Below are 14,722 nucleotides of genomic sequence, written 5' to 3' on the forward strand. Positions count from 1 at the left end.
CACGTTTTACTGTGTCCCTGGGCCGCCTCCCTGGCTCTATAAGGCAAAGTTACCCGCAGGGTAGGCGGTGGCTGAACGGATAGCAAGACGGCTCCGCGTTCAGGATGACGCGAGTTCAGTTCCCGCCCGGTGCCACCAAGCTGGGATTTTTCACCCGCCGCCGAGTGGCGTAAAACTACCCACATGGTGTCCAGAAGACCACCTATCAACCCGGACTCTAGATTCTAGGATTAAAGATGAGCTCCGGGAGGGCAGCATGAGGCAATGCAAGATGGCGTCACTATAAACACTCGCCTGCGCCAGAACGGGCTGGGCCGACCATCAGGCACCACCGGGACGAAGCCTTGGGCCGACCATCAGGATCCACCGAGAAGAAGCCTACCGGCGCAATAGGCCAAGACGTAAAAAATATATATATATATATATATATATATATATATATATATATATATATATATATATATATATATATATATATATATATATATATATATATATATATATATATATATATATATATATATATATATATATATACACACACACACGCTACAGGTGCGCGTGGCGGCAGTGGTTATCTCCGCACCCCTGGTGGGGGGGAAGCCATCACCCCCGGGACACGGGCCAGTGTGAGTCCGGGGTTACCACAGTGAGCGGTCCCCAGGTGTCCCCGGGTACACATTTGTCCACCGGCCAGAAAGGAAGGGTGAACAGCTGGCTGGGCTGCACGCCGGCTGCCCGGGCCGGGATCCAAAGCGTACCAGCGGAGTGGTGGCCAGGCACGCTGACCACTGCTCCACGGAGGAGCACATTGATACATAAAAAAAAAAAAATATGTGGACCCACCGAGCTCTCTTTTAGTATGCGTTCACCAAGACGAGTTTGCAGAAGAGGATTAAAAACAGGAGCACGATACTACGATGCCTTCATATACATATATATATATATATATATATATATATATATATAGTTATATAGTTATATAGTTATATAGTTATATATATAGTTATAGTTATAGTTATAGTTATAGTTATAGTTATAAAACACGGGTGGTAGAAAGCACATGGGGAAGAGTTAGTCAAGAAGCGGCCAAGGGTGTAAGGGAGAGCTTGTAACACAGGCGCCAGCGTGCACCCAGAAGGTCAACAAAGAGAACTCAACACTCACTCCGCTTGAGGGACAGCGCGTGCAGGACAGCCGTGATGAGGTCGTTGCGGTGGTCCCGGCGGTGGCGAAGCTTGTCCCTCTTTTTCAGTTCCCGGACCAGGAGGGCGCACTGGCCACTCAGCGACGCCTGCAGGGACGACACCAGCAGGCGGAGCTCGGCCACGTCTGGGGAGGAGGAGGAGGAGGTGAGGAACATGGAAATACATGGTGCAGCCCAAGAGTCACCGGCGGAGGACTGTGTGCATGTGGCGGAGTGATCACAGGCGACACATGGCAACCGTCTAGCGTGCGTGTCGCCCCAGAGGCTCATGAGCCAAATCTGTGTGCCCCGTGGTGAATATTTGCTGTTTCTTTGTGCTGAGGGCGTGATGCATTGGTACTTTCGGGCATGGGCAAGCTGCTGACAGAGGGCAGTAGTGGTGACTCCCACAGCCACAGGACAGACCCTGAGGGAACACACACGCACATATACACGACTTTTCACTCGAACTAAATGTGCCCGCCCCAAGGAGACGAGAGTGACACCCGACCATTACATTGTTTCATCGTCCCTGTTGTGCATTCCAGGTGAATTTCATGACATAGGAGGGAGGGAGGGAGGAAGGGAGGGAGGGAGGAGAAAATGAGACTAAAAGAAAGAAAAAGTAAAACAGAAAACAGAAAAAAAAGAGAAAAAAATGAAGAAAAAACAAAAAAACTGAAAAAATAAAAGAAACAGACAAAAAAATAAAAACTGAAAAAAAACATAAAAACAGAAATAAAACAAAAACAGAAATAAAACAGAAAAACAAATTAAACGAAAAAAAAAAAAAAAAAAAACAGAAAACAACAGAAAAAAACGGAAGAAAAAAAAACAGAAAAAAACAGGAAAAGAACAGAAAAACAACAGAAAAAAACAGCACGTCCACCCACCTTTACTAAGCAGACGGAACTTCCTCAAGACAACCCTGGAGGAGGAGGAGCAACACGGAGGAGGAGGAGGAGGAGAGACGAAGGAGGAGGAGGAGGAAGAGCACCCATACGCCCTTCCCCTGTGGTACCTCGAGGCGGCTGGGGGGGGCGGGAAGGGGGGCTCAGAGGTGGTAGAATGCTCCGTAAGGGTGTCGGATTCCCCTATAGAGCTGCTTCGATTCCTTTGGTGGTGGCGGTAGATGGACAGCAGCAAACCGTCGACTAGAGATGGCTTTCGTCGACTTGGTTCGTGACTTCCTCCTCCTCCTCCTCTTCCTCCTCCTCTTCCTTCGTTGTTCTCCCTTTCTTCCATCCATGTGGCTATTCTCTCCCTTACTCTTCCTCCTATGCCTCCTCCTCCTCCTCCTTCTTCTCCTCCTCTTTCCTCCCTCTTCTCCTCCACGCTGCTACTGGTTCGCCGTCTTCTGCTGTGGGAGGAGAGAGAAAAAACGTAAATGGAGTTGTTCCTAAAGTCGGGATATTTTTCCTCTAATATTTATGATCCTTAACTCTCCTTAACCTCAGCACACAACTACTTCAGGATTGACATAAGAACTGGTGATAGTTTGACCTTTCCTCTGTACCGTGAACCTAAAAACACACTCATGAGAACCCGATTGACCTCGTTTTTGACCTTTGGAAATAGTTGATGTGAGGGGTTTTAACATCTGAGAATACATATTTGACAAGGCTTTCGTATGAGTTCTGGGGGGCTTTTCCAGAGGTAGTTTTTAGACCCTGGTGGTAGTTTGACCTTTCTTCTGTACCGTGAACCTAAAAACACACTCATGAGAACCCGATTGACCTCGTTTTTGACCTTTGGAAATAGTTGATGTGAGGGGTTTTAACATCTGAGAATACATAGTTGACAAGGCTTTCGTACGAGTTGTGGGGGCTTTTCCAGGGATAGTATTTTGACCCTGGTGGTAGTTTGATCTTTCTTCTGTACCGTGGACCTAAAAACACACTTATGAGAACCCGATTGACCTCGTTTTTTACATTTGGAAATAGCTAATGTGGGAGGCTGAGGAAGCGTCTGATAATGTATATTTGACAAGGCTTTCGTAGGAGTTGTGGGGGGCATTTCCAGGGATAGTTTTTTTACCCTGGTGGTAGGTTGATCTTTCATCTGTACCGTGAACCTAAAAACACACTCATGAGAATCCGATTGACCTTCTTTTGACCTTTGGAAATAGCTAATGTGGGAGGCTGAGGAAGCGTCTGATAATGCATATTTGACAAGGCTTTCGTAGGAGTTGTGGGGGCTTTTCCAGGGATAGTATTTTTACCCTGGTGGTAGTTTGATCTTTCTTCTGTACCGTGGACCTAAAAACACACTCATGAGAATCCGACTGACCTTCTTTTGACCTTTGGAAATAGCTAATGTGGGAGGTTGAGGAAGCGTCTGATAATGCATATTTGACAAGGCTTTCCCAGGAGTTGTGGGGGGCATTTCCAGGGATAGTTTTTTGACCCTGGTGGTAGTTTGATATTTCTTCTGTACCGTGGACCTAAAAACACACTTATGAGAACCCGATTGACCTCGTTTTTGACCTTTGGAAATAGTTGATGTAAGGGAGGAAACATCTGAGGATACATATTTGACAAGGCTTTCCCAGGAGTTGTGGGGGACATTTCCAGGGATAGTTTTTTGACCCTGGTGGTAGTTCGACCCTTCTTCTGTACCGTGGACCTAAAAACACACTCATGAGAGCCCGATTGACCTCCTTTTTGACCTTTGGAAATAATGTGAGAGGTGAAAGCGTCTCAGAACACCGAAAATAACCTCCTCGGCCCATTTCTATACATTTATGCAGACCCAAACCACGACATATTTTTCAGCTAATAACTCCCGCACACGTGTCTACGCCAGTAATGAGAGCAAAAAAACTGCGTAGCGACGACAGAGTGAGTCATCGGGTCAGAATGTAGGCGATCTCTCTCTCTCTCTCTCTCTGTATCTATCTATCTATCTATCTATCTATTTATCTATGAATATATCTACCTATCTATATCTATATCTATCTATCTAATTCTACTACTACTACTACTACTACTACTACTACTACTACTACTGCTACTACTACAACATCCACTACTACATACTACTATGAAGAAGAAGAAGAAGAAGAAGAAGAAGAAGAAGAAGAAATGAATGCTACTACTATTACTATTACTATTACTACTACTGCTACTACTACTACGACGACGACTACGACTACTACTTCCTCATCCCCCCTCTTACCAAACCTCACCTGTAATTAAGAACCTCGTCCGCCCAAACACTCACAGGTAATTGGCTCCCCACAGGTGTTCTTGTGTGTGTGTGTGTGTGTGTGTGTGTGTGTGTGTGTGTGTGTGTGTGGAAGGGGAGTGATAAAATCGGGACGTGAGGAAGAGGAAGAGGAAGAGGAGGAGGAGGAGGAGGAGGAAGAGGAAGCGAAGGAGGAGTGATAATTTTGCGTTTCTCTGCTGATAAGGTAAGATCTATTTAACTTCCTCTTCCTCCTCTTCCTCCTCCTCCTCCTCCTCCTCCTCCTCTTCCACGAATTCTGACAAACTCTCAATTATTTCCCTATTTATTGTCTGTTACAAAAATTATTAACACAATTATACACATTCACTTGGTTAAACACACACACACACACACACACACACACACACACACACACACTATCAATACACTATATATAATACTATCTGCTTCCGGACCCCTGTCAACACCACCACCACCACGTCCACCACCACCATCACCACCACCACCTCTACCACCAGGAGTAACACGTGGTAGCTATGGTGATGATGGTGGTGGTGGTGGTGATGATGGTGGTGATGGTGGTGGTGGGAGGGGGGAGAGGAAGAGAGAAAACGGAGATGAGAGAGAGAGAGAGAGAGAGAGAGAGAGAGAGAGTTGGGAGGAGAGAAACGCAGGTGTTCTCTCTCTCTCTCTCTCTCTCTCTCTCTCTCTCTCTCTCTCTCTCTCACACACACACACACACACACACACACAAACATCCACACATACATACATATTACATAATGAGAGAGAGAGAGAGAAGTGGCTTTCCCTAACACTGATTACAGGTAAGACTTAGAGGAAGAGGAGGACGAGGAGGAGGAGGAGGAGGAGCAGGAGAAGGAGGAGGAGGAGGAGAAGGAGTTTATCTACCTTTCTCTTTACAGGTGAGAAAAACATCACGTGTGTGTGTGTGTGTGTGTGTGTGTGTGTGTGTGTGTGTGTGTGTGTGTGTGTGTGTGTGTGTGTGTGTGTGTGTGTAGGTTCATTCAACGTACACAGTGAACTCCTGTAGCTAATAATAGGAGTACACGTATGCAGGACACACACACACACACACACACACACACACACACACAACATATTCACTCTCTTTTTTTTCTTTTCTTTTTTATGTTTCTCGCTATGGCTGGTGCAGGCTTTCTTGGTGGGTCCTGGTGGTCGGCCCCAGCCCGTTATAGCACAGGCAAGTGTTTATATTGGCGCCATCTTGCTTGGCTCATACTGCCCCTGGAGTTCATCTTTGGCCTTATTTAGAGAGAGAATCCAGAGTCCGGGTTGACAGGCGGTCTTCAGGACAGCATGTGGGGAATCTTGAGCCAATCGGGACGGGAAATGTCAGCTGTGGCGGGGGTGGGACGCGAACCACTCAGTTACCGCCTCGCCATTATCTCCTTATCTATTGCTCTTAATTTCTCTCTCTCTCTCTCTCTCTCTCTCTCTCTCTCTCTCTCTCTCTCTCTCTCTCTCTCTCTCTCTCTCTCTCTCTCTCTCTCTCTCTCTCTCTCTCTCTCTCTCTCTCTCTCTCTCTCTCTCTCTCTCTCTCTCACACACACACACACACACACACACACACACACACAGGGAGGATGGTATACATCATCGGCCGCCACGCACTGCTGGGAAACTCGCAGGTGATATTCCCGCCCCCCGCCGACCCACACGTCTGGCTCACTCCCTGGCTGGTGTTAGTGTACTCCAGGGTTAAGGGTGTACTCCAACCCGCCCCTGCAAAGGTTCTAATTCCACCCCTCCACCTGGTTCTCTGTCTGGTGTTACTGTACTCCACCCCGCCCCGGCAAAGGTTCTAACTCCACCCCTCCACCTGGTCCTCTGTCTGGTGTTACTGTACTCCACCCCGCCCCGGCAAAGGTTCTAACTCCACCCCTCCACCTGGTCCTCTGTCTGGTGTTACTGTACTCCACCCCGCCCCGGCAAAGGTTCAACTCCACCCCTCCACCTGGTCCTCTGTCTGGTGTTAGCGTACTCCACCCCTCCCCGGCAAATGCTCTAACTCCACCCCTCCACCTGGTCCTCTGTCTGGTGTTAGCGTACTCCACCCCGCCCCGGCAAATGCTCTAATTCCACCTCTCCACCTCGTCCTTCGTCTGCCCTGACACATACGCTTCCTGGTTTGTTCAATTTCTTGCTCTACGCCTGACCTGGCCTGCCGATACCTATATTTACCTTTCTCTTAATCGCTACGAAACACACTGACTGACTATTCTCTTAACGAAAGAATCTAAACACTACACTGACTGACTATTCTCTTAACGAAAGAATCTAAACCTCCCTTACGAAACACACTGACTGACTATTCTCTTAACGAAAGAATCTAAACCTCCCTTACGAAACACACTGACTGACTATTCTCTTAACGAAAGAATCTAAACAATACACTGACTGACTATTCTCTTAACGAAAGAATCTAAACAATACACTGACTGACTATTCTCTTAACGAAAGAATCTAAACCTTCCTCACGAAATACACTGACGGCCTCTTCACAAACTCCTCTAAACAACCTATGTCGACTTCCTCAACTAACTAACAGAATTAAAGCCTTCACACACACACACACACACACACACACACACACATACCTCGAGGCACACAGCACACCGGAGTCGCTGCCCGCCGTGGCCGTGTCAGAATCAGCGAATGTCGTGTCATCAGCCTCGTACATAAGACTCGACAGACCACTATAACCAACCGGGGGGGCGACGATACCACAGGGAGGCTGCTGGGGGGCCTGACAATCCTCCCTGGGGGCTAGAATCCTCTTAGACAGCACCCCCATGTCCTCATCCCTTGGGTCTGAACTGCAAGGGGGCTGCTGAGAGGGTTTCAGGCCATGGTTTCCTTCTTGTAGGCATTGAGACCCCTTTGGCAGGACCCCCGGGGCATCAGACACCCTCCCACTGGGGTCTGAGAACGCTGCGAAGGGTGGAAGGTCGACTTGGCTGCTGGAATCCTCGCCCCCGGGGTCTGAAGTGGGGTTCGATCTTGTGGTGTTCCCCTGGGCGAGTTTTGGGCCCACCCGGATCTTGCTGGCTATCTGGCGAAGGTTCTTTCTCACGTTGTTGGTGTTGCTGGTGGTTTTGTTTGGGTTTGGGTTCGCATTCCGCACCTCGGCGTTTTCGAGGCTCACGTCGCAGAATTCGTCGTTGTAGAGACTTGATTTCGTTCTAGTATCGGTGTTACGGTTTGGGTCACTGTCGCTGTAAGTTTTCTCGGTAATTTCCTTGTTCGGGTCACCACTGAAGTTCGGATTTCGCAAGGACGCCGTGTTGGTTCCAAGGTTCACATCGCAGAACTCGTCGTCAAGAGCTCGTAGATTGGTCCTCAGGGTACCGATTTTTTCGTTTCTGTCGCTTTTAACGACTCTGGGACTTGGATTTCGCGAGGTTGCACTGTCTCCAAAGCCCACGTCGCCATAGGGTCGCGGAGGAGTCGTGGATGGAAGAACAGGCGCGCTGGTTCTCGTCAAAAATCGTCGTTTGTCACACGGCGGTCGTTTCTGCGGCCGAGGCACGAAGAAAGTGTCGTCGGAGTCGGAGTGGTCGTCGGAATTGGTGGTGGTGGTGGTGGTGTGAGGTGGAGTTGAGGGGCGGCGGTGATGACGGCCCAGCAACATAGTGGTGATGGTGGTGGTGATGGTGTTGGCGGCGGTGGTGTTGAACGCATGCGGGTACCTGCCAGACTGAGTGGTGGTGGTGGCTTCTCAGGTGTGTGTGTGTGTGTGTGTGTGTGTGTGTGTGTGTGTGTGTGTGTGTGTGTGTGTGTGTGTGTGTGTGTGTGTGTGTGTGAGGGGGAGGGCCGGATGTAAGTTCCAACGTGATGCCCTTCAAACAGCTGATAACACAATTCCGCGACGTGTCAACACTGGAAACACTGTTTTGAAATGCAACGCACTAGAGAGAGATCGTATACCACATCCAGTCACTTCCAGGGAGGTTCAAACACTGTAAGATTTGGATTCTGCGTTGCTCTTCTCTTCAAACCGTTGATAACACAATTCCGCGACGTGTCAACACTGGAAACACTGTCTTGAAACGTAACACACTAGAGAGAGAGATCGTATACCACATCCAGTCACTTCCAAGGAGGTTCAAATACTGTAAGATTTGGATTCTGTGTTGCTCTTCCCTTCAAAGCGCTAATAACACAATTCCGCGACGTGTCAACACTGGAAACACTGTCTTGAAATGCAACACACTAGAGAGAGATCGTATACCACATTCAGTCACTTCCAGGGAGGTTCAAACACTGTAAGATTTGGATTCTGTGTTGCTGTTCCTTTCAAACCGCTGATAACACAATTCCGCGACCTGTCAACATTAGAAACACTGTCTTGAAACGTAACACACTAGAGAGAGAGAGATCGAATACCACATCCAGTCACTTCCAAAGAGGTTCAAACACTGTAAGATTTGGATTCTGCGTTGCTCTTCTCTTCAAGCCGTTGATAACACAATTCCGCGACGTGTCAACACTAGCAACACTCTTGAAACGTAACACAAGAGAGAGAGATCGAATACCACATCCAGTCACTTCCAGGGAGGTTCAAACACTGTAAGATTTGGATTCTGTGTTGCTGTTCCTTTCAAACCGCTGATAACACAATTCCGCGACCTGTCAACATTAGAAACACTGTCTTGAAACGTAACACACTAGAGAGAGAGATCGAATACCACATCCAGTCACTTCCAAAGAGGTTCAAACACTGTAAGATTTGGATTCTGCGTTGCTGTTCCTTTCAAAGCGCTAATAACACAATTCCGCGACGCGTCAACACTAGCAACACTCTTGAAACGTAACACTAGAGAGAGAGAGATCGTATACCACATCCAGTCACTTCCAAAGAGGTTCAAACACTGTAAGATTTGGATTCTGCGTTGCTCTTCCCTTCAAAGCGCTAATAACACAATTCAGCGACGTGTCAACATTAGAAACACTGTCTTGAAACGCAACACACTAGAGAGAGAGATCGAATACCACATCCAGTCACTTCCAAAGAGGTTCAAACACTGTAAGATTTGGATTCTGTGTTGCTCTTCCCTTCAAACCGCTAATAACACAATTCCGCGACGTGTCAACACTGGAAACACTGTCTTGAAACGCAACACACGAGAGAGAGAGAGAGAGAGAGAGAGAGAGAGAGAGAGAGAGAGAGAGAGAGAGAGAGAGAGAGAGAGAGAGAGAGAGAGAGAGAGAGAGAGAGAGAGAGAGAGAGAGAGAGAGAGAGAGAGAGAGAGAGAGACTGTCAACTACCTCGCAAGAATGATGGGTAAGAACACACGCTTCCACGAACTCAGATGTCATAGGCGAGTCATATTAACTCCAAGTCACGTATGTATAAAAATTAAGGGCGAAATTTGACCCTTCACTATACTTCACAATAAATTAGAACACAGATTTGAGGCGTTTTAGCACTGTGAATGAACTCTATCGACACAGGACGAGGAACATGTCATGGGCGATTCATGTTAATTTTAAGACACGTATGTATAGAAGAGCGATATTTGACCCTTCGCTATCCTTCACAATAAACTAGAACACAGATTTGAGGCGTTTTAGCACTGTGAATGAACTCTATCGACACAGGACGAGGAAACATGTCATGGGCGATTCATGTTAATTTTAAGACACGTATGTATAGAAGAGCGATATTTGACCCTTCGCTACCCTTCACAATGCACTAGAACACAGATTTGAGGCGTTTTAGCACTGTGAATGAACTCTATCGACACAGGACGAGGAAACATGTCATAGGCGATTCATGTGAATTTTAAGACACCTGTGTTTAAGAAGGGCGATATTTGACCCTTCGCTATCCTTCACAATGCACTAGGACACAGATCTGAGGCGTTTTAGTACTGTGAATGAACTCTATCGACACAGGACGAGGAAACATGTCATAGGCGATTCATATAAATTTTAAGTCACGTATGTTTAAGAAGGGCGATATCTGACCCTTGGCTATCCTTCACAATGCACTAGGACACAGATTTGAGGCGTGTTAGTACTGTGAATGAACTCTATCGACACAGGACGAGAGAGTTTACGTGTCACACTCCACTTGACGCTGATAAGTTACTGAGAGCGGCGAGGGAGGGGAACACCGTCTCGTCACTCACTGTCCCGCTGATAACAATGAGCCGGTAATCTTGTCTTAACCCCTCACATGTTACACACAGCGGCGGACAGCTGGTTGGTTAGCTCCCGCACCCCAAGCTCTCCCTTACCCACGATACCATTCATTACAGGCTCATAACGCTTCGCCTCTCACGTCAACTATTTCCAAAGGCCAAAAAGGAAATTAATCGGGTTCTAATGAGTGTTTCCATAGGTTCACGGTACAGAGGAAGGCTCAAACTACCACCAGGGTCATGACACCACCCCTGGACATGCCCCCCACTACTCCTACGAAAGCCTTGTCAAATATGAATTCTCAGACGCTACAGCCACTCACATCAACTATTTCCAAAGGCCAAAGAGATCAGTCGGGAGGAGAGTTGTTGCCGCAAGCTCTCCCTCCCAAGCTGTCCCTTCCCTTGCCGCCTTCAGTAACTTAGAGAGGTTGGTGTTCTTGCTTCCGCCTTTCACGTAACCATATCCAAAAGCCGAAGAGGAAATGATATGTTTCTACGGTAACTTATCTCTCTCTCTCTCTCTCGCTCGGTCAGGCCACGACGCTAGCGATAACACAACACACATAAGCGGTTCAGCAAACACACGTCAGCAGTGAAATATCTCTCTCACATACACACACAAACACACACACATCACCACCCCCAGAACACTTCAATTCATTACAACACAAGGCTCCGTCTTCTCTCTTTCTCTCTCTCTCTCCCTCGCAACACTGTATACAGCAACACAACGAGTCAGGAAGTAACAGTTTCGAGTACTTCTTGTAACACGCAGGTTGGCACTGACTCTGTGTGTGTGTGTGTGTGTGTGTGTGTGTGTTATCCATCCACAGCTGTGCGCGTTCTCTCTCTCTCTCTCTCTCTCTCTCTCTCTCTCTCTCTCATTCCACTAGTTACTAAGGAGAGAGAGAGAGAGAGAGAGAGAGAGAGAGAGAGAGAGAGAGAGAGAGAGAGAGAGAGAGAGAGAGAGAGAGAGAGAGAGAGAGAGAGAGAGAGAGAGAGAGAGAGAGAGAGAGAGAGAGAGAGATTAGGACCTCAATCAACCACCGAGAAGATTAACCAAGGTGTCAAGCCCGTATTTAACTGACTAATCCACCAGGTAAGCTAAGGGAACATTGCCTCAGTGCGCAGATCTGTAACTTAACTCTCACACGCATTAACAGGGAAAGTATTAAGTGTTCATTGCCTCAGCGCGCAGTGTTGTATCATTTCCATAGGAGTGTCTTATTATGCAAAAGTTAAGTGAGTGACAGGCAAGAGGAGAGTACAAAGGAAGCATTGCCTCAGCGCTCAGATCCGTAACACAGCAAATCTCTCGCGTATTAACAGGGAAAGTATTTAGCGTTCATTGCCTCAGCGCGCAGTTTTGTATCATTTCCATAGCAGTGTCTTATTATGTAAAGGTTAAGTGAGTGATAGGCAAGAGGAGAGTACCAAGTGATCATTGCCTCAGCGCTCAGATTCGTAACACAGCAACTCTCACGCATTAACAGGGAAAGTATTAAGTGTTCATTGCCTCAGCGCGCAGTTTTGTATCATTTCCATAGGAGTGTCTTATTACGCAAAGGTTAAGTGAGTCATAGGCAAGAGGTGAAGTACTAAGTGTTCATTGCCTCACTGCACAGATCCGCAACACAGCAAATCTCTCACGCATTAACAGGGAAAGTATTAAGCGTTCATTGCCTCAGCGCGCAGTTTTGTATCATTTCCATAGGAGTGTCTTATTACGCAAAGGTTAAGTGAGTCATAGGTAAGAGGTGAAGTACAAAGTGTTCATTGCCTCACTGCACAGATCCGCAACACAGCAACTCTCTCGCGTATTAACAGGGAAAGTATTAAGCGTTCATTGCCTCAGCGCGGAGTTTTGTATCATTTCCATAGCAGTGTCTTATTATGTAAAGGTTAAGTGATAGGCAAGAGGAGAGTACTAAGTGATCATTGCCTCAGCGCTCAGATTCGTAACACAACAACTCTCACGCATTAACAGGGAAAGTATTAAGTGTTCATTGCCTCAGCGCGCAGTTTTGTATCATTTCCATAGGAGTGTCAAATTATGCAAAAGTTAAGTGAGCGATAGGCAAGAGGAGAGTACTAAGTGATCATTGCCTCAGCGCTCAGATTCGTAACACAGCAACTCTCACGCATTAACAGGGAAAGTATTAAGTGTTCATTGCCTCAGTGCGCAGTTTTGTATCATTTCCATAGCAGTGTCAAATTATGCGAAGGTTAAGTGAGTCATAGGCAAGAGGAGAGTGCTAAGTGATCATTGCCTCAGCGCTCAGATCCGTAACACAGCAACTCTCACCCATTAACAGGGAAAGTATTAAGTGTTCATTGCCTCAGCGCGCAGTTTTGTATCATTTTCATAGGAGTGTCTTATTACGCAAAGGTTAAGTGAGTCATAGGCAAGAGGTGAAGTACTAAGTGTTCATTGCCTCAATGCACAGATCCGCAACACAGCAACTTTCTCGCGTATTATCGAAAGTATTAAGTGTTCATTGCCTCAGCGCGCAGTTTTGTATCATTTCCATAGCAGTGTCAAATTATGTGAAGGTTAAGTGAGTCATAAGCAAGAGGAGAGTACTAAGTGATCATTGCCTCAGCGCTCAGATCCGTAACACAGCAACTCTCACGCATTAACAGGTAAAGTATTAAGAGCTCATTGCCTCACCGCGCAGTTTTGTATCATTTCCATAGCAGTGTCAAATTATGCGCAAAGGTTGAGTCATAGGCAAGAGGAAAGTACTAAGTAATCATTGCCTCAGCGCTCAGATCCGTAACACAGCAACTCTCACGCATTAACAGGGCAAGTATTGAGCGATCATTGCCTCAGTGCGCAGTTTTGTATCATTTTCTTATTCTTGACCCTTTTCCAAAGCTGACCTCTCTTTTGACCTCTTGTTCTTTGCCTTATTCTGAAATTGACCTCTTTTCTGACCTCTCATTCTTTATTGTGCTCCAAGGTTGACCTCTCTTGACCTCTTATTCTTAAACTGACCTCTTTTGACCCCTTATTCTTTACTGTGTTCCAAAATCGACCTCTTATTCTTGACCCTGTTCCAAAATTGACCTCTTTTGACCTCTTATTCTTGACCCTGTTCCAAAATTGACCTTTCTTTTGGTTTCTCATTCTCTTGACCTCTTTTGACCTCTTATTCTTGACCCTGTTCCAAAATTGACCTTTCTTTTCGTTTCTCATTCTCTTGACCTCTTCCAAAGTTGACCTCTTTTGACCTCTTATTCTTGACCTTGTTCCAAAATTGACCTTTCTTTTGGTTTCTCATTCTCTTGACCTCTTCCAAAATTGACCTCTCTTGACCTCTTATTCTTGACCCTGAAATTGACCTCTTTTGACCTCTTATTCTTGACCTTGTTCCAAAATTGACCTTTCTTTTGGTTTCTCATTCTCTTGACCTCTTCCAAAATTGACCTCTCTTGACCTCTTATTCTTGACCCTGTTCCAAAATTGACCTTTCTTTTGGTTTCTCATTCTCTTGACCTCTTCCAAAATTGACCTCTCTTGACCTCTTATTCTTGACCCTGTTCCAAAATTGACCTTTCTTTTGGTTTCTCATTCTCTTGACCTCTTCCAAAATTGACCTCTCTTGACCTCTTATTCTTGACCCTGAAATTGACCTCTTCTGACCTTTCCTTACTCTGTTGGCTGAAGAAGTGCTTGGCGGTGTTTTGTTGTTGTTGTTGTTTCCTTGTATGCCCTTAACAGTGACTGGTTCAAGGCTGCCGTGACGGTGAATGGTTGCAGTGACTGTTGTTCTGAGTCTTTCCTGAACAGTGACTGATTCAAGGCTGCAGTGACTGTTGTTCAGAGTCTTTCCTTAACAGTGACTGGTTCAGGGCTACAGTGACTGTGTTGTTCTGAGTCTTTCCTTAACAGTGACTGGTTCAAGGCTACAGTGACTGTGTTGTTCTGAGTCTTTCCTTAACAGTGACTGGTTCAAGGCTACAGTGACTGTGTTGTTCTGAGTCTTTCTTTAACAGTGACTGGTTCAAGGCTACTGTGACTGTGTTATTCTGAGTCTTTCTTTAACAGTGACTGGTTCAAGGCTGCAGTGACTTCTCAACAGTGACTAAATCATCGTGCCAAGGCTCTCACTTGCGACCGGCCAGACTGCAGTGACTTTCTTAGCCTAAC

At 46.5% G+C, this 14,722-nt stretch overlaps 1 protein-coding gene and 1 long non-coding RNA gene across 2 annotated transcripts; one reads left to right on the forward strand and one right to left on the reverse strand.

Moving 5' to 3' along the window:
• Nucleotides 1-1,063: 1,063 nt before the first annotated feature.
• LOC126986337 (uncharacterized) lies at nucleotides 1,064-8,051 on the reverse strand. Its single transcript, XM_050842391.1, has 3 exons — nucleotides 7,018-8,051; nucleotides 2,080-2,546; nucleotides 1,064-1,332 (listed from the first exon to the last, which is right to left on the reverse strand). Exons 1-3 carry the CDS (start codon nucleotides 8,049-8,051, stop codon nucleotides 1,157-1,159), a joined length of 1,677 nt encoding a protein of 558 aa, XP_050698348.1. The 3' UTR covers nucleotides 1,064-1,156.
• Nucleotides 8,052-8,531: 480 nt separating this feature from the next.
• Nucleotides 8,532-10,484, forward strand: LOC126986338 (uncharacterized). The gene is made up of 3 exons (XR_007739580.1): nucleotides 8,532-8,674; nucleotides 8,830-9,131; nucleotides 9,436-10,484. It is a non-coding gene; the product is annotated as an uncharacterized LOC126986338 (long non-coding RNA).
• Nucleotides 10,485-14,722: the final 4,238 nt, after the last annotated feature.

Source organism: Eriocheir sinensis, chromosome 61, assembly GCF_024679095.1.
Source record: "Eriocheir sinensis breed Jianghai 21 chromosome 61, ASM2467909v1, whole genome shotgun sequence".
NCBI lineage: Eukaryota > Metazoa > Arthropoda > Malacostraca > Decapoda > Varunidae > Eriocheir > Eriocheir sinensis.